Below are 18335 nucleotides of genomic sequence, written 5' to 3'. Positions count from 1 at the left end.
TTACATAACAATTAAACTTATAGCTACACAGCTTTTATTCGAAACTAGACTAGATTTACAGCTACACAGCACAGCACGGTTTATTGCGAATTCAATTGCAATACAATTACAATAATAGCTACACAGTTGGTTCAAATTAGACTTGAATTAGGATTTCCAATTTTTTATCTAATTAAACTACAGTTACAATTGTAGCTACAAATTTATTATAGCTACACAGTTGTTCAAAATTACAATAAGCTACGCCTTCTAGATATGAATTGGAATTAACGTACTGAATTCGCTACTGATTTACTGAAAACTTGGAAATTGAGCAAAATTAAGTTGATATCACATCATAGTTCATGGCTGTCAGCACGAGGATATTACAATTAACTAATTGTCCAAGCCTGGAGCCCATTCGTACGGAAATTCGCACGGAAATCGATAGTGTCGCCATTAATTCGCGTGTCACGTCACAGGAGTGATTAATAGACTACCTCTACTATAGTTTGGTATCGATTTTTTCGAAAATCATTTCGTTGCGAGCCATGAAGCCTGCTCTAATTTTGCTTCAGGAATAGGGCAGAGGATATAAAGATGCCCGTGGAGTGAGTTTATCAAGTTTGAAAACTTTTAAAAGTGAAACAGACCAGAAAATATGGCGTTTTTCAGGAATACGTCAGAGGACACAAATGCGGGTGATCGCGGGAGCAGTCTTGTGCAGGTATCAACGTACTCTGTCGACATTTGCCTTTACTTCAAATAAAATAGATATAGGCGGTGCTGAAGTAGACGTATAGTAGTAGTAGCCAAAGTTGAAGTATACTCTGCTCGGGTATACAAGTAGGCTACAATATTGTGGGTTAGATTCAAGGTTGGTGTCAGTTGAGGTCAAAGTAGATAGGGTTGGTAGTCAAAGAAGTAGCGACATTAAGTGAATTAGGAGTAGCGATTCAACGTAAGTATAGGAAACCGTAAACTGTCCAGTACAACTAGAAGTGAGTAATCTCGACTCACGATCAAACTGATGCAGAAATGTGATGCAAACTTACCCGAAAACTATTTGTACAAGTACTACTAGTCAAGTAGAATGGTAATAATTTGAGCATAAACCAAACAATATCTCAACTCAGGGCCAATCCTCTCCTCTGAGTTCTAAAGGGCGCGGACCTACAGGAATCGTGACTGTAGTCTCACTAAGCATGAGTGGCAAGGACGACGTCAACAAAAGATGCACAAGCGACATTATCGACAAGTGAGTAGCTTTTGATATTTCTCTCAATACTCAAAAGGAACCGAATTTTATTTCCTGAGGTTTTTTTCAACTTATCGTGAGTTGTTGTCTCGTTGCGTGCGGGATTTCCGCGGATTCATTGTCGCGTCAAACCAGGACGAGGCAACAGTCGTCTTTCAGCAGCCCTGGGACGCTCTAAACTGGTCAGTTCTCAGATTATAGAAAATCTACATTGCAATTAAAATTACATTACATCACAAACTGGACCTACTTTTTCGTGACATTCAGGTTGTTTTTTTACAGCAATGCTCATTCGTATACATTATGAAAAAATTTAAGCTTTCAAGATTACATTTTTAATCACACCTACAGTTTAACTCCGCCCGTTCTCAGCTGCCTGACGATCCAGACCGCGTTCATCGCTAGCTCGTGGCCGGATGAGATTCTGTCGCTCGCGTCCTGCGCCAGAGTCGAAGAGCCGCGCGGGATGGCCGGAAAGACCCTCGTTTTCAACGGACCCAGGTTGCAGATTGGGGTGTCAAGGTTTGTCCGGATTATTGTAATGTTGACTTTGTGATCCAACACTAATCCACAGGTCGTCGGAACTTGTACTGTGACAGAGTACGGCTATACTTTCTACTTCTCAGCACCTCTACTTTGCATAATACTGCAACTACATTTTTACTACTTGCACTATATATCCAAGTTTTTTATGATTTAGACCGCCGCTTCTCCGTTTTCAATTTCTTACGTAAAATTCGGCCTATAATACTTACTTGGAAGTAGAAATTTACGACTTTACTACTAAAACGGGCGTTCTACTGCATTTTTCAGAGGAAAGCTGGAATCCGAGTACGATTTCGCCGCGTCCAGGACGAAATATCGCGGAAATGAGTTGCACGTGTCGCTCGAGATATCGAAACTAGCCAAAGGTGAGAAGGCCGGATGCCTGTGGACTCAAAATCGTGTGCTGCAAGTAGTTAAGCTATAAAAATCACCTGCGAAATCCAAATTTTCACGTAGTCCACGACTTGATGTCCAGGAATGTAGGAGGGTAAAAAGTCGCCATGAGTATCAATCCAAGCCTTAGAACAGCGATGGCAGACATTGGGCTCGCGAATCAATGAGTAAGCGAGAAAATGAACGCTATCATATTTCTATCAAAAGTTTAGAATACGTTTTAATATTTTAGAGTTCTGTGTCAGTTTATATATGTATGCTAACATATCATCGTAACCAGCCAGTTGTAGCGCTTTACAATCGTAGTGGTATTCAACAGGCTAATCATTGTGGCCTTTTCAATTTCATTGTTTGCGAATAACAGACTAGAATAGATTCCCTGTGTTTATGATATACCAGGGCGGTACAATAATAGGGTAAGCGTGAAAGGTGAATACAATAGGCTGATCTGTTATTCTACCAGGCGGTCAGATTCTCGCCAACACTGCTGCTTGGGGTGAGGTTCAAAGATCGCAACTTTCTCCGTGTTTTCATAACGACACAGGGCGGCACAAAATCGACAAATGCGAACGAAAACAAAGGCTTTACGAAGTAATTATGATGTTGCGGTTAAGAAATTAGATTAACTTGATTATGACGTTACTCCTATTTCTACTTTGAAAGTTTTCAAGTCGTTTAGGCAAAACTAAATACGGTATACCTACTTGTTCATCAATTGACTGTCTCGCTTGCACTTGAGTAGAATTTTATGACATCGTTTGTACTTACCGCATATGTGAGTGAAGATGAATGCTTTGGTCACACCTGTTGCTATGAGTTTTGTGTTGTAGGTTTTACCATCTGCTTTGGCGGAGAGATCGAAATGGTTTGGTACCACATGCAGCAACTGCGGCGATAAGATACGACCAGACCAGGGTTATATTAAGGTGGGTAGTTGATGTACGGTCATTTGCGAACGCGCGTGGTGCTGAATTTCATTACTATTTAATAATAATAATTTCATATATAATTGAATAGTACGAGTGTCAGCCGAAAATATTCGGGTTCGTTTCAATATCAATATCAATTTCATAGTTAAGTTCTGCATGTACCTCCAATAAGCACTCTTCTAATAATTTAATAATGAGCTTAGATGGATTTCTGTTTCTCGTTTTCAGGCCTTGGGGCGACACTGGCATTTGAAGCACTTCAGGTATGCGTACATATGAAGCGTAATTTTCGTTGGTAAAATTAAATCTTAGCGTATCATTTTAGCTATGGAAAAATAACATCTCACCGGTCGACCGAATCTATAGTCGTAGTGACACTGCTCAATATCTTAATAATTTGATCAGTTCAAAACAACGCAATATTGAACAGTATTCACCACAGATCCGTTTTCTTCGTATATTTCGAAATTAAACCGCGTTTATTGCAGAATAAATACGCGGTAAATTGAGACGCGCGTTGGCACGTGACCCTCTGATCTCATATCAGCGAATTTGATATTTTCAAATCCGGACTTAAAATTCAAAACAAAATGAACAATTACATCCAGACTTGAACGTGATTGTCTAATTAATCATAGCAAATTTCGGTAATTTAATCCTACTCAGTATAATTTCAGTCTAATTCGTGAAATGTTTGTGTGCTATCATTTTAATTCTAATCCAATTTCTGTTTTCGCTTTTCGCGAATTCAGTAATTCTAATTCTAATCTAATGTGAAAAATCTTATCAAATTTTGGACAAACTTTGTAGCTCGAAGTCAAATTTAATTTGGAAAAGCTTACTATTTTCAAGTTTCGATTCTCATTATTTACAAGTTAAAATTTGATATGGGCTGATATTTTATCAAAGAGTCGCTCCAAATGTGAAGTCACGAGAATTTCATGTCACGATTCGCGTCCAGCTTCAAAACAAAGTAATCTTAAATGCATATCTGAAAAATCATCGAATTCGGTTTCACCGACCAAATCCATACTATGTTCTATGAAAACTGCTTGAATTCTGTGTTGAAGTTTTCTCAACCGACAAATTTCTGACTCACGACGCGCCAATCCAGAGATATCTCTACGACAATGCCACTTGTTCGAGTGCTGTTTACATTGAATTGGAGAAATGCATTGTCGAATTGATAGCGTTATGTCACGGAGATTAACCATCAGTACAGCAGGTCGTTTGGGCAAGAAGAAACGATTATGACTGTTAAGACTAGATTCATTGCAATTTATTCAACTGTGCGTCCTTTATGAAGAGTCAACGGCATAGTAAAATACATATCAACAAAGATTCGAACGAAAATCAGTTTACAATTGAATGATATATTCATATTGAAATAAACCCGAATATTTTCGGCTAACGCTGTCAATTCAAATGTATTTGTCAGTTATGTACCTCCAAGATGAGTAGCTTGAAGTAGTACTACAACTAATAACTTTCCAAATCTCACAACTAGAACTACTCACTCTGCCAAATCTGCAGCTACAACTATATTTATTCACTTTTCTAAACTCACAACTATAAGAACTAGAACTGCTCACTTTTCGAAATCGGCAACTAGAACTAGAGCTAATCACTTTTGAAAATGCTCAACTAGAAATTCAACTAGAACTACTGTTTTTTTAAACTCGCAACTGGAACTAGAAATCGGCCTACTCCCCTTTTCAAAATGCGCAACTAGAATTAGAACTACTCACTTTTCAAAATCCACGATTAGAACTAGAACTAGAATTATTATCTTTTCAACATTCGCAACTAGAACTAGAACTACCCGCTGGTCAAAAAGTCCAGCTATAGAAATATTCAAAATGCATAACTAGAACTGCAAGTAAAACTATTCATTATTCAAAATCCCGAACTAAAATCAGAACTAGTAATGCTAAAAAAATCAGTATTAGTTAGTTGCCGGTATGGCAGATATATCCCGTCCGTCGTCTGCGGATAGTATACGGCAAGTCCGTTGTCTATACGGATATCAGCTTACAGTTTATACTTAACAGGCACTTCCACAGTAGCTGACACGAACGTCCTGTGTTCTGTGTAGTTCTTGACTGGCAGTTCAATAGAGACGACAACAATTGCCTTTTCCAGATATATTGTACAGTAATTCGGATAGTTTTAGCAGTAAGTTTCAGCGTACATGAGTCTCATAATCTGAGTCAATCTTTGATATGCACTGGGTTATAACTATGCGATAAGTCACGTGATATAGCATTATACCATAACAGATAGGAGAGAGAAGGGGCCAGAGCACCACACCGGTCACGATTTTGAAGTCACGATTTCGAGAAATCGAGTTCACTTTCAGATGTTGCCACTGCAATAACCCTCTCATGGACTCGTACATCGTGAAAGACGGGATGCCATATTGCCTGGACGATTTCTTCACGCTGCACGCCAGGACATGCCACGGATGCGATACCATCATCACAGGCTCCTACATAGAGGCCATGTCGAACTACTGGCACCCGGACTGCTTCGTATGCCAGGTTCGTGGTGCAGACTTGTTGAAACGAAACGCCGGTACATGTCATCTTATTTGTGAAATCTTTCTACACTCTCGTTTTCATTCCAATCTAATTTCTGGCTTCCCTGTAAATGCTACAGGCGAACGGTATTGTGCGAAACGAGCCAAGGATTCTGCACGTACAGACATTTGCTATTCTCGTGCTCATGAAAATGAAATATGGTTTGGTATGAACTGAACCTCGATGTCCAAGTTTCCGCTGAATCAGCATGTCTAATTCTAATCCGAATTGAAAGAAAAACTATGTAGCTATCATTTTAATTCTAATCTAATTTGGAAAAGTTGTATATTTTTTAGTTGCCGAACTCTGTAATTGTATTATTGCAGAAATGTAAACGTGCTCCAGAAGGGAGTGAAAATATCTACGAGCTGAACGCGCTGCCTTTCTGCCTCAAGGTGGGTACTAAGTAGGTATAACAGTGTTGGGATCAAGTCACTACCTTCGAGTCACGATTCATTTCGAGTCATTGCACATTTTGACTCGAGTCAAGTCAAGTCAATCGATTTTTCGAGGTGACTCGAGTCAAGTCAAGTCAAGTCACGAGTCAAGTCACAATTCAAGTCAAGTTGCCTTTTCGAAGTATGAGGCATGATTACGTCATTGGATTTTGCTAGCTGCCTGAAATACAGATTGACTGGTCATTGATTCTGAACCAATGAACGAATATAGAGTTAAATAGACACCCAAGAAGGCGCAGTATCGTTCACATATACGTAGAACTGGTAAACTACGTAAGTAATTGCATAGCCTCAGTTTACCAGCCAAATTAGAGAATAGAGAAACGAATTGTTAAGATGCAATGCATCACCCATTTACAAATTGATATGATACAATTCGAGCCTGCGCCAATGGTTGATGCCAATATAAACTATATTCGAATTCAATTTCAATAAAACAATAGGTTTGGTTAAGGTAAGAACAGAAAACAGAAATATACATTTTGCTATTACATTACTTTACTATACTAGTTTACGACATCGTAAGCTATAACCTTCGATCACTTCGTTTGCGGACAATTTACTTGTTAAAGAACAATGGAGGCACAGTGAAACGCACGATCATTGAATGATTATAGTCGCTCTCAGGGGTTACACGAGCGTTTCGCGAGCAATCCGACCATATGCAAGATACAGTGATTTTTATCGACACCGATTCCTTGATGACTTGAAATTGACTCGTGAATTTTGCTCCGAGTCACGAGTCAATCCACAATTTTGATACGCCGAGTCAAGTCAAGTCAAGTCATTTTAGCAAAGTGACTCGAGTCAAGTCAAGTCATACGAAAAAGGTGACTCGAGTCTGACTCGAGTCAAGTCATGACTCGAGTCATCCCAACACTGAGGTATAATGTGCTAAATTTATAATCAATTACAAGAAGAATTGGCATTTCCAAGTAAGCATTATCGGCTTAGTTCAAGTAAGCAAAATCTATATAATTGAGTACTGGTAACAAGTATAACTATTTGTACTTGTGTTGCAGTGTTACCACGAGGTTTCCAACTCCGTCCACGAGGCTCACAGAAAAGCCCAACACAAAACCCGGCTGAGTCCGGTCGCGAAACCGGTTCGTGCGGACGAACTCAAACACCGAACCGTCATCAAGTCATGAAGATTCATTGTGAACTGATAGTTCGAGCTCGATAACAAGAGCTGCAAGCAAAATTCGTTTCCTAAACGATGATGTAGAAATCAGAGTCATCAGCTTATATGGGCTGAATTTCTGATGTTATCAAAATGATCTCTGGTTTTATTGCGACCTTTGTTATTTTATTTATATTGACTAGACTTCATGATCACAACAATATTACACGAATGATGCCGGATTTATTTTCTATTTCTTTGCTATTTTAAAATAAAAACATGTTTTGTACTGACTGTGAGAATGAAATGAGACGAAGTGTGCGTTGTCTCTCACAAAATATCGGAGAAACTATAGCAGGTCATAGGGGTTCAAGAAGTATAATACATTTTCTTTTACCAACTGCGGACAAGAACAGATAGCTTTTGAATTACTGTAAGACAAACTACATGCTATCTTTACTCCTTCGTCAATTTCAACCCGAAAGTAGGTTACATGTGAAAAGCTTGGGTAGTTTTATTGGGGATATAACTACGCCGACACTCCTCCTCGCCATCTCGTCCGTGTACAGCACGGTGTCTTTTAAATGCCTATAGTGTCAGCCGAAAATATTCGGACTCAGTTCGATATGAATATACTATTCAATTGTATAGTTAAGTTTTGTGCCTTCAAGAAGCTGTTCAAAAGCCTAGAAGTGGGACGTGCTACAAGTCGGCAGCTACGGAATAAAAATGAAGAAAATTGGATTGGTGTAAATGACCGCAGTAGTCGACAAACACCATGAATACCACAAATAACAACAACAACTACGACCCCTGTTTTAGTCGTCTAATTAGAGCTAAATGACAGTAATCTAATTTGTGAAATTGCTCTAATTGCTATTTATTTGTGAATTTTTTCTATGCTTCAATTTTAATTCTAATGTCATTTCTGGCTTTATTGTAAATTAGTGGTTCTTAACCTGTTTGACCTCGCGACACAATATCACAGAAGAAAATTATTGGCGGCAATCCATATCACTGCGAGCACGGGTGAGTGGCGAGTAGCGTAGTGGCACATTTCAACACAAATGGGTCGCGGGTTTTAGTCCAGAATTCCTTGCTAAGTGTTGGGGGTTTATATCTATAGGTTCCTCCGATCTGGATAAGCAGTCTCTTACAAACATTCTGGAGTGAAAGTGAGCTGTGCTATAATGTGGCAACTCAGCAATCAGTAAACAATATCGGTATATGATGTAGGCTACATGTTAAGCGACCATAGATGGTAAAGATTTGGGAAGATGATAACTAAAGTAAGAAAAAGAAAAAGGTCATCAACCTGCGTCATGTCACTGTTCAGCATCCGGCTATGATGGGGGTGACAAGAAATTAGAAAAAGGTGACCATTTTCGGCGACACCTCAGCATCATGGCCCAATTGCCCGAGTGATGACCTTTTGTTCAGTAGCCATCGTCTCTTATGCTACCATATGTGGGCGAATTAACGTATCACCATCATTGACGGCGGCGACCGCAGTTTAATTCATGGCAATAGCAAATCCCGAAGCGTCGGAAATTTATCTGTGATTCTCCCACCTACGTAGCTGTGCTCACAGCGTTACACTAAAAAGACCTGATCGACGATCAATCCAAGGAAGAGGATGAAAAGGGCGAGGAAGATGGTCACTATAGGGTTGTTCAGATGTGGGCATTTTTTTGGAAACTCGTTTTGCGATTCCAAATGATAGTGTAGTACATAAAAACATCTCTATAAGCGATTTTGGTCATTTTCATCGCGATCTTCCTTGCCCGCAAAGCCCCCAAAGATCCATGGGCCAATTCTCCTTACTACCGACGATTTATCACTGCCGGTTTGTAGCTTTTGTGAACTTTACGATAGAGAACGGCTGAGCAGAGGAGGTAAATATCAGGTTGAAATATCTTTTTGACGATTGAACATACCTACAGTCCTATATACTTGCCAACGGAACTCGAAAGACAGACAAGAATTATGATTACAAACGCGCGCGGCCAATCAGTAATTATCCCTTACCGCCAATACAATGGGTTTTTACTTGGTATTGAGTAGCTCGCATCGCGACAATTGATTGCTGATTAAAACATCGACTTTGACTGCATTGCTGCATTTCCCGATTTACGTTCGCAAAGCAAAATAGGATTAATATTATAGGCACTGGAAAAGATTCAAACTACCAGGCACTCACAATAAAACACTGTTCAACTTTGCGCTCCGAGAGTATTTACCACAAAAATGGTCCTCAAAATATTTTAAACGGGGCTTACGGCCCTCATCGATGGAAATAATGTACTTTAATTTGTAGAAGGTGAACGTATATTTGGTCGTCAAATCGCGATAGAAGATGGTGTTTCTCAGAGCGCGCGATGGAATCAATGTTTCTAACGATGAGGTCAAATTTGTACATCTAATAAGGATCACTCGTTTGCTGAAATCATCATCAGTACGCTATTCGAAATACATAGTAGTGATCAATTTTATCTGACTGTACAATCGGCCGGCAAGGTTGCGTTGATAACGAAATTGCAGACATGCCGCAAACCTGCAATAATTACAATTACAGGGTGCGCTGGTCATATCAAAATACCCAGATTCGGCAATGGCAACGCGCACACTTTGTTCAGACGCGGGCATAAGTTTTAATCAAATAGATCCATAAACACAAACAATATTACACAAAGAGATTCTTACTGCTTGGCGAAAGTGTTTCTGCAGACGGTAGCAGGCCTGCATGCGGACGCGCTAAATCAGTGGCTCTTAAGTCTTAACCTTATCTCCAGCGCCCCCCAGGGGACGATTTGGATTTTGACGGGGGCGGAAACGCTCAGGGGGCGATATGGGGGGCACTGGGCTCACGGGGGCGGTGTGGGGGGCGCTGAAGAAAAATGGCCCGGATTTCGGATTCTAGGGATTCACTGATTAAACTAGGTTGTCTAAAAAAGCGCTGCTCAACAAATTTAGCTCAATTCTAACCAGTAGAAGCAGCCTCAGATTCTATTGAAGTTTTTGAATTTTTTTCAAACTTTACTCTCAACCCCATGAAATTGTTGAGTTATCGACAAAAACGATGCAAAAGAAATTTTACGCAATTCTAACCGGTACAAGCGAAGTTATTTGAGTTTCTCATTAATAATTCTAGGATTACCCACCGTCCATGCTGTTTTTGCATACACAAGTTTCAACTGCAATAACTTCGCTTATACTGGTTGAAAGCTAGCAGAAATTGTTTTGTGTCGTTCTTTTAGGAAACTTAACAATTCCATGTGGTTAACGATAAAATTTTAATTTTTTTTTTTAATTTTTCATAATAAATTCAAAAATTTAAATTAACTCTGCTTAGTGTCGTGACCCACATTCATTTTCAAGTTGAGAGATTTGTTCAGTACTAAATTTAATGTGGGCAAAGATCTCCACCACATTCTCAGCTGATTCAGTGGTCTCACAAAGCAATAAAACTAAACTCAATACAACTAACTTCACCGTATTGCTAATCGCAGAGGTGAATTCGGGAGGTGTACATCGAGCTCGAGCCAAATGGTGTGAGCCCGTAGGCCTTACCCGATGGTTATTATAACAACCTTGATTTGATCCCGAATATAGCTCATACAATTATTATATCGTTTATTAGTCGAGTGGTCCTCGGGCGCAATTCAAGCGTGAAATATTTTTAATATTGAAGTCCCAATCCGAAACCGATCTTCGACCACTTACCCATTGTCTATTTTTACAGTCCTTAAAATAGGGGGGCGCAGACGCAGACGCAGGCAATTTTTGAAAGGGGGCGTTATGGAGGAAAAAAGATTAAGAAACACTGCGCTAAATCAAACCACTGACGACAGTGCACGCACATGAGATATCCGATGACCCATTCCGCATACAAATGATTCTCGCTAATTTGCATTACGCAGCATCGATAATACGAATTAGTGAATTGGCATTTCAAAAGGACGGGATTTCTAGTTATAAATGAGAAACTCTCTGGTCACGCACCTGGGGTTTTAATGCCGGCAACGCGCTGGTTAATATCAGCCAGGGGCCTACGGCCTCTACGTATGCCCCTAACAGCCAGTCGAATTTGATCGGAGTGAAGTGGTGCGCTTTTAATTATCCACGTGTTATTGCAGCGAGAGCAATATGGGCGCATGCCGCGACCTTATCAATAGAAATACATATCCCAAAGGTTTGAAATTCGATCCGCGATATGGTTGCGCTCGATAGAGTCCGTCCAGCAATGAAGTTTATTGGAACATAGAAGGTTCCCGTTCAAACTAATCGAATAAATTCAGAATTTGCGATACCGAGGATCTCGTGTTGTATCAATATTTGAAGACGTAATTCAACGCCGTGCACTGCACAATGCGCATAATTAATAACAAATCAAACCCTGCCAAGTGACGCCGATGGAATACGAGCGTATAAAACAGACAAGAAGTAGTAGCCTACAGATTATAGCAAACGAGAAAGCGCGCATCTAATCAGTAATTCCTCAACTTGCGTACAGCGCATCAATGGGGTTTCGAGTCTGACAGCACGACAATTGTTTACTCATTATAACGACGTTTGAGCTGCATCAATGATATATATTATATATATCATTGAGCTGCATTGTTGCATTCCGCGATAAAAGTTGGCAAAGCCATGTTAGAGTAATGAATATGCGCACTTTGCGCAGGAATGACTTTTAATTCGCAGGCATAGGCTACACCAGTGGTTCCCAACGTGGGCGATTTGGCGGTCTAGGGGGGGGGGCGAAAATGACGAAGGGGGCGATAGGGGGGCGAAAATGGACAAAGGGGGCGATGGGGGCGAAAATAGCGAAGGGAGCGATGACGCGTTAAAACGGCTATATTGGAGTCAAGTCGGAGAAATGACCCTTTTTTTTTAGTCATCCCACGAAAATTCAGTTGCAAAAGTGTAAAATTCGACATCGAACGGCAAAGTTGACTTTTTTTTTTTTTTTAGTCAATCCGCTGGTGATTACAGTTTGTATACCGATTTTTCGGTTCACAAAATTTGGGGGGCGATGATCGGCGTTGAGCTTGAAAAGGGGGCGATGAGTCGAAAAAGGTTGGGAACCACTGGGCTACACAAACACACTGTCCTATTTCGGGCTCCAAGCCTCCAATTACAGAGACTGACACGACACGGAACTAACTCCAGAATTATTTTGTAAACGAATATCATCATCATCATTGGTTTATTAGCAATTTTATCAGTTCAATACACCACAAAAATGAGATACAATGAAAGAGAGAGATATGATATTCTTTCTCGCCTGCACCATCGAGATGCTTTGGCGACGGAGTTGCGATACGGCCCCATGAGGTCATCTAGTCTGCGCCCCCGTTTTTTTCTCCTCCATGCTATCCGTGATTGCTGAGCGCCTAGCAGGATAGCTGCGGATACCATTTTTCGAGTCTTTGGTATGACCCGGCCGGGGATCGAACCCACGACCTTCCGCTCGAGAAGCCGGACGCATAACCATTACACTATCTCGCTCGAAAAGATAGGAAGGCGTCGAAGCGACTTGCAGTAGTCTATGAAATCGGACACCCACCTTGGCCTAGGCTATGTAAAGAGGAGGCATGCACATTGCACACTGAATGAAAAGTAAAGAAGATAGCATAGAAAAATGCAATCAACAAGAATGGATGGCATATCATGGAAGGCAAGATCGATAGGTCAGTCGTGTTCCGGTAATCTTGAGGATGGACTAATATTCACTTAGTAGTATTTGCTTGAGTTTCTGCGCGGCTTTGATTACCGATTTCCAGGCGCATAAGCATATCTAATCTTGGGATACCTTGACGCAAAACTGTTGCAATTCAACTGTCTGACACTCCAATGTTAAATACTGAAGAAATGTGTTATCCAAACGTGACGAGTACAGAGCAGGATTAACAATTAATTAAGCGTCATCAAAAATATCCAACTGAAAATGTTCCAACAGACGCTTTATATACCTCAACTGAAACGACGCGATGGAGAAGATTACTAATAATTACATTGCTATAACGATTAAATTGCGCAACGAAAATCAGGGAAAACAATAAATTGACAATCGTAAACAGCTTGTATTTCGACTTGAATGTGGACATAGGGCTGTTCAAAAATAATCTTTTTTCCTGAATCTTGCCGGCTACTTGATTAAAGCGTTAGGTTGCCTTAAAAAACGACGCACACCAAATTTGAATTCATTTCAACCAATATTCGCTGGTTTCGTAGACTTTGAAAATTTTGAATTTGCCCAAAAACGCAAAATTTTTTTTTTCAAATATTTCTGCCAACCCCATTTAATTGTTGGGCTGTCTTCAAAAACTATGCAAAACAAATTTGACTCAATTCCAAGCCGTAGAAGCGGAGTTATGTCAGTTTTTCTTTGATAAAACACGTAAGGGTATTTCCGATGTCAGGGCCTGCGATATACTTGGATCACCCCTTGTCACTGCGCACACCATCTTCTGTATCATCTTCCATATATAATCACCGCGCATCTCACAGAAATTGTCAAGTACAATACAACATGCGTCCTGACCTCTGCGGTACCTTTACTTGCAGTTTCTGAGGAAATGCGACCATCGCGCCTTTAGTCAACCAAAATCTTTCAACCGTTATGCGAGCAGAAAAAGGTTTCCTTTCATTCAATAGTGTATTTGGAAAGGTGATTAACAACGAAAAATGGAGCACAAATTGTAATATTGCATAAAACTAAAAGAAAAGTTGGAAAGCTCGCTGTACGCCCATCGCTTTTTGGCATGCTAATGCAGCATCACCCATCGTGCATTTTAATGAGCCAAATGTGTACAAGAAATACGTTTCATCATTTTCTCCTGGGGGAGAGACTGTTGCTGAAACGCTAACCACAAATCCGAATGTTACAAAAATCGATTGCCCTCCGACACATGTCCCCTTTTGTTGACCCCGTGATATTATCTTCTTTTACTTTTCATTCAGTATGCATGACTCCTGTTTTACATCGGCTGGGCAAAGGTGGGTGTCTAATTTCCAAGACGTTTCGACACCTTCCTATCTTTTCACTATGTTGCAGTTTTGCGGTGTTTTGAAATGAAAAAAAATGACAATGAATTGAATTGGCATTGTCTCTTTACAGGTCGAGCGCCGTTGTGTAATGCGCACAGTTGATTCGCGCTGATCGGCAATACTCTTCTCGCTAAAACAACAGGTTGCTGGCTGGAAACCTTCTGAAGTTAATTTTTAATGTCATATAAGTCCTATTTGTCAGGATTTAAGAGCCCCCTTTCTCAGATATACACAAAAAACTTCTATCACTCCACCTTAATGCACGGATGTCAGCACTGCTACTGTTTGTGTCTCGTTGCTAGTAGAGGGCATCATTTTGAAAAAACCCAAAAACTTTCAAAGGTGTATATTTGCGAGTTTAAAAAATGGAACAGTAAGTTACGAAATGATCTGTCGTATATAATTTGCTCAAACGATAAAATCTGACAATTTCAACGCAGACGCTGTCTTCTTCGGGTCCTTGCGAGATTGCCGATATTCCGCGTTGTGTCTGCAATTGTGGTTTAGGACATGCTGTCAGACGTGTGTAAACTACTGGGTTTTCGAACTGGGCAACTAGAACCAGAACCACTCATTTATCAAAAGTCACAATTACAACTGAAACTAATCCATTATCAAAATCCGCAACTACAAACATCATTTCGAATCATCATCATTTTTCAAAATGTGTAATTACAGTTAGAACTAGAATTAATCTATTCTCAAAATACCCAATTATAACTACATCTAAAACTACTAGAACAAGAACTAGTCAGTTTTCAAAATGCCCGATTGGAGCTAGACCTACTCACTTTTAAATACTCACAATTAGAACTACTCACTTCACAAAATGTGCAACTAGAACCAGAAGTTTTCAAAACTCTCCGCTGGGGCTAGAAATGGAACTGCCCGCTTTTAAAAATGCGCAACTAGACATAGAACTAGTCAAAATATCGCGGAATCAGTCTGTAAAGTTTCATCACCAGTAGAATTATATAGATATTTCAAGATAGATCTGACTAGGTTTATATTTTGTACGTTATGAGCCAGGAAAAACAGCGAACTTACAAACAAGGGTTCTTGCAAAGTCGATTTGTGAGCTCTTTCCGCACTCGAGCCGAGTTGACTTGCTCGTAACCATCCGCGACGATGATATGCTCGGGGCTGGTCGCTATCGCAGACAGCTCATCGACAGACAGACGGTTGGACTCGCTTCGAATCGCGATCACGTAAACCTGTTCACAATGATTCCTGGTAATTCAAGCATGCTTGATACAAAGTTGTCATGACTCGAGTCATACGACAAATCTGGCCGAAAAGGACCTTTTATCTGTTTGAATGAGCCTGTTACGTTGTCATTGTTAGCATTCAAGTAGAAGTATCGGCCTAAATTCAAACGGAAGTACAAGTAATTTCCGAGTAGGTAAAAAAGTAGAGCCTCTGTGCTTAGAAACTGAAAAAAAAACAGAAATAATCATAAATCATGATCGCTTGAAAAAGCGGTACAGGCAGGTGAATGTCATCAAGTACTTTTGCCACAGGAATTTCTTTACTGAATATCTCTGGTTAGCAGTGAGACAAATGAGTATATTATTGATACGAGGGATTTGTTTCACCCAAAAATCAGCTGAACACGACTTAAAATCAAGACTGAGAAGTCCAAATCGTCGTGTTCACGGTTCATTGACCCAAGTTGAGTCGAGTCATTTCCCATACGTAAGAAAATGACTCGAGTCATTGCAGCCCTGGTGTGATGCAGGGTTGTAACCAAGTCATAAGGTTCCGAGTCACGAGTCAATCTAATTTTTATAGTAGAGTCAAGTCGAGTCATTTTCAATGCACCACCGAGTCGTTTTCGAGTCAGGGAGCAATGGGTCGAGTCCGACTCATAGTATTTATTACTGTACAGTGCCCAGTTGATATCGAGGGCCTCGGATTCATAATATACTCATGTTCTCGCTCAAAACATGTTTATTCAAACAGATAGAATTTAGTTTCTGGGGCTATTTTTTAATTTTCGTTCCTGATACACAAGACGTGAAGCAAGTCATATAGAACTGTGGTTCTCAACCGCCGGTCGGTCCGCGACCATTCTGCCGGTCCGCCAGACATTTTGTAATTTGGACTTCAATTGCAATCTAAAATAAGTTGGCGGCTTCTTAACTGACAAAAGAAGCAACACGTCGCATTTAAAAGTGAATAAAAACATGCTCATCCTCGTAGTACGTCTTGTGGTTGTGAAAAATTCCCCACTCCGACTACCGACTCCGAAACGCTTCTTTTCTAGATATTATCGAATAGAATAATAGTATTCAAGTTGGTGTATTCCAGGGGTTCCCAACCTAGTGGTCGCGATCCCAACGGGTCAGTTTGCCTAATCTACGGAGTCGCGGGGACAGAAATGGAATAGCAATGACCATTACACGACTGCCATTGAACAGGGTGCTATCGGCAGTTCATTTCTGAATATCTTAGTTCATTTTGCAAAATAGAAAATAAAACGACCTCTGAAAAATGCCAACTCGGCAAACAAGGTATCATGAGATCAGTCAGAGCGTCGTGCTGAAGCGACACTCACTATAACGTAAGGTTGGTGTCTGGCCAGTGGCCACTTCTAAAAATTACAATGTCGTGAGACTAGAAATCAATGGGATGGTAATTTTCCTTCCAGGAAAACTACAAGTGACCGATACCGCAATGTGGTAACATAGTAGTTTTCAAACTGAGTTCGGAGGTTCGTTTGGGGTACGCGACACAATTTTTGGACCGGGAAGCACGTTCCGAAAAATTCAAACTATCCAGAAAAAAATAAATTTTGGAATATAACAAAATTCAGGCAACTTATTGTTAAATCAAACTCGATTGTGGCCGCCATAATATCATTAATCAACATTAAGTGGAATAATTTGGTGCTAAATTATTCAATTTTAAATTTTAGTTTCGCCTCGCGCGCTTTAGTGTCATTATGCATTTCTCGATTTTATTGTGCGTGTACCCACCCAGGACAAAATACGCATAAATTCACAGAATTGAAATCTGAAGAATATGCCCGCATTCTCAATTATGCGAGCATCGCGTAAGGCCGCTGAAATACTTAAATCTAGGGGCGCGTAAAGAGCGGCTGCATTTTCGGCGCTGAACGTTTCTGCGCCAGGACACATCAACACATAGAGCGGTTGTGTTAACGCGCGACTTCACGAGAAGTGCGCTGGCAAAAAGATCACTGGCGGCATGCTGACCAGAACCTTCGATATTGATATCTTCAGGCACCGAAATAGTCGTCACCGAATAGTCCTAATCTAAGCCGCGCGCGGTACAAATCCGACCCGTGGAGGAAAATAATTATCCCAATGTTGAAATGCGAATTGGAAAATGATTTTTACTATATTTTAGTCTGGTGCGGGTGAGCGACTCCTATATTATTCGAGTGGCCACAATCATTACCTTGGTTCACGAGATAACAACATGCTTCAACAAATTATTTACTGTAATATTGACAAATTTTACTCCCTAAAAAACTTCGCGATTCACGCGACAAGAAAATAGCTGCACACTGATTTTCATAACACTGGTTGGTGTCCGAAAGAAACATATTAATAAGTCTCACATATGCCGTTAGCCAATTCGGCTCGTTCGTCAATCGCGTAATAATACCGTTTGTGAATTGGATGTATAAAGGGTAGTGCTGAAATTACCGGAAGCGGTAAACGGGGTCTGGAGGATTCTTTCCCCAGAAATTAAGTTGATCACCCTATGACGACCAAGACTACCGTTTGTGGGTGTTTTGTGTTAATTTGGTTGAGAACTGTGAGTCATACCAAGGATTGCCAAGGGACCGTTTCGTGTAGTTTTCCCATAAGTTTTAGAACCACGCAGTTAACAGAGCAAACAAACACGCTGAGCGCGGTCGAACAACTTATAGTATGTTGTGTGCGTTTCGCGCGACGCAGAATTTCACGTAGCCGAACTCGACTACTTTGATTCGATATAGATAGAAATCGTTCCAAAACAACGACATACTGGTATAGTCTTGGACGG

The 18335-nt window shown here is 40.4% G+C and overlaps 2 protein-coding genes across 2 annotated transcripts in view; one reads left to right on the top strand and one right to left on the bottom strand.

The window, feature by feature from the left end:
• Window positions 1–203: 203 nt before the first annotated feature.
• Window positions 204–7558, top strand: LOC145447673 (PDZ and LIM domain protein 5-like). The gene is made up of 12 exons (XM_080325930.1): window positions 204–590; window positions 655–706; window positions 1116–1237; window positions 1297–1419; window positions 1610–1759; window positions 2051–2148; window positions 2640–2767; window positions 3007–3102; window positions 3334–3368; window positions 5465–5645; window positions 6011–6079; window positions 7165–7558. Exons 1-12 carry the CDS (start codon window positions 580–582, stop codon window positions 7291–7293), a joined length of 1194 nt encoding a protein of 397 aa, XP_080182056.1. The 5' UTR covers window positions 204–579; the 3' UTR covers window positions 7294–7558.
• A 7091-nt stretch (window positions 7559–14649) lies between these two features.
• LOC145447664 (sushi, von Willebrand factor type A, EGF and pentraxin domain-containing protein 1-like) overlaps window positions 14650–18335 on the bottom strand; it is a 65774-nt gene continuing 62088 nt past the window's right edge. The window contains exons 59-60 of the mRNA XM_080325919.1: window positions 15366–15532; window positions 14650–14808 (exon numbers count right to left, since the gene is read on the bottom strand). Of these exons, the coding sequence (XP_080182045.1) occupies window positions 14727–14808; window positions 15366–15532 (249 nt within the window). The 3' untranslated portion in view covers window positions 14650–14726. The remainder of the gene's footprint in view (window positions 14809–15365; window positions 15533–18335) is intronic.

Source organism: Botryllus schlosseri, chromosome 10 (genome assembly GCF_051294905.1).
Source record: "Botryllus schlosseri isolate E-star chromosome 10, Bs_hap1, whole genome shotgun sequence".
NCBI classification, from domain to species: domain Eukaryota; kingdom Metazoa; phylum Chordata; class Ascidiacea; order Stolidobranchia; family Styelidae; genus Botryllus; species Botryllus schlosseri.
The sequence above is the reverse complement of the archived record's forward strand: the minus strand, read 5'-3'. Positions and strand labels throughout refer to the sequence as shown.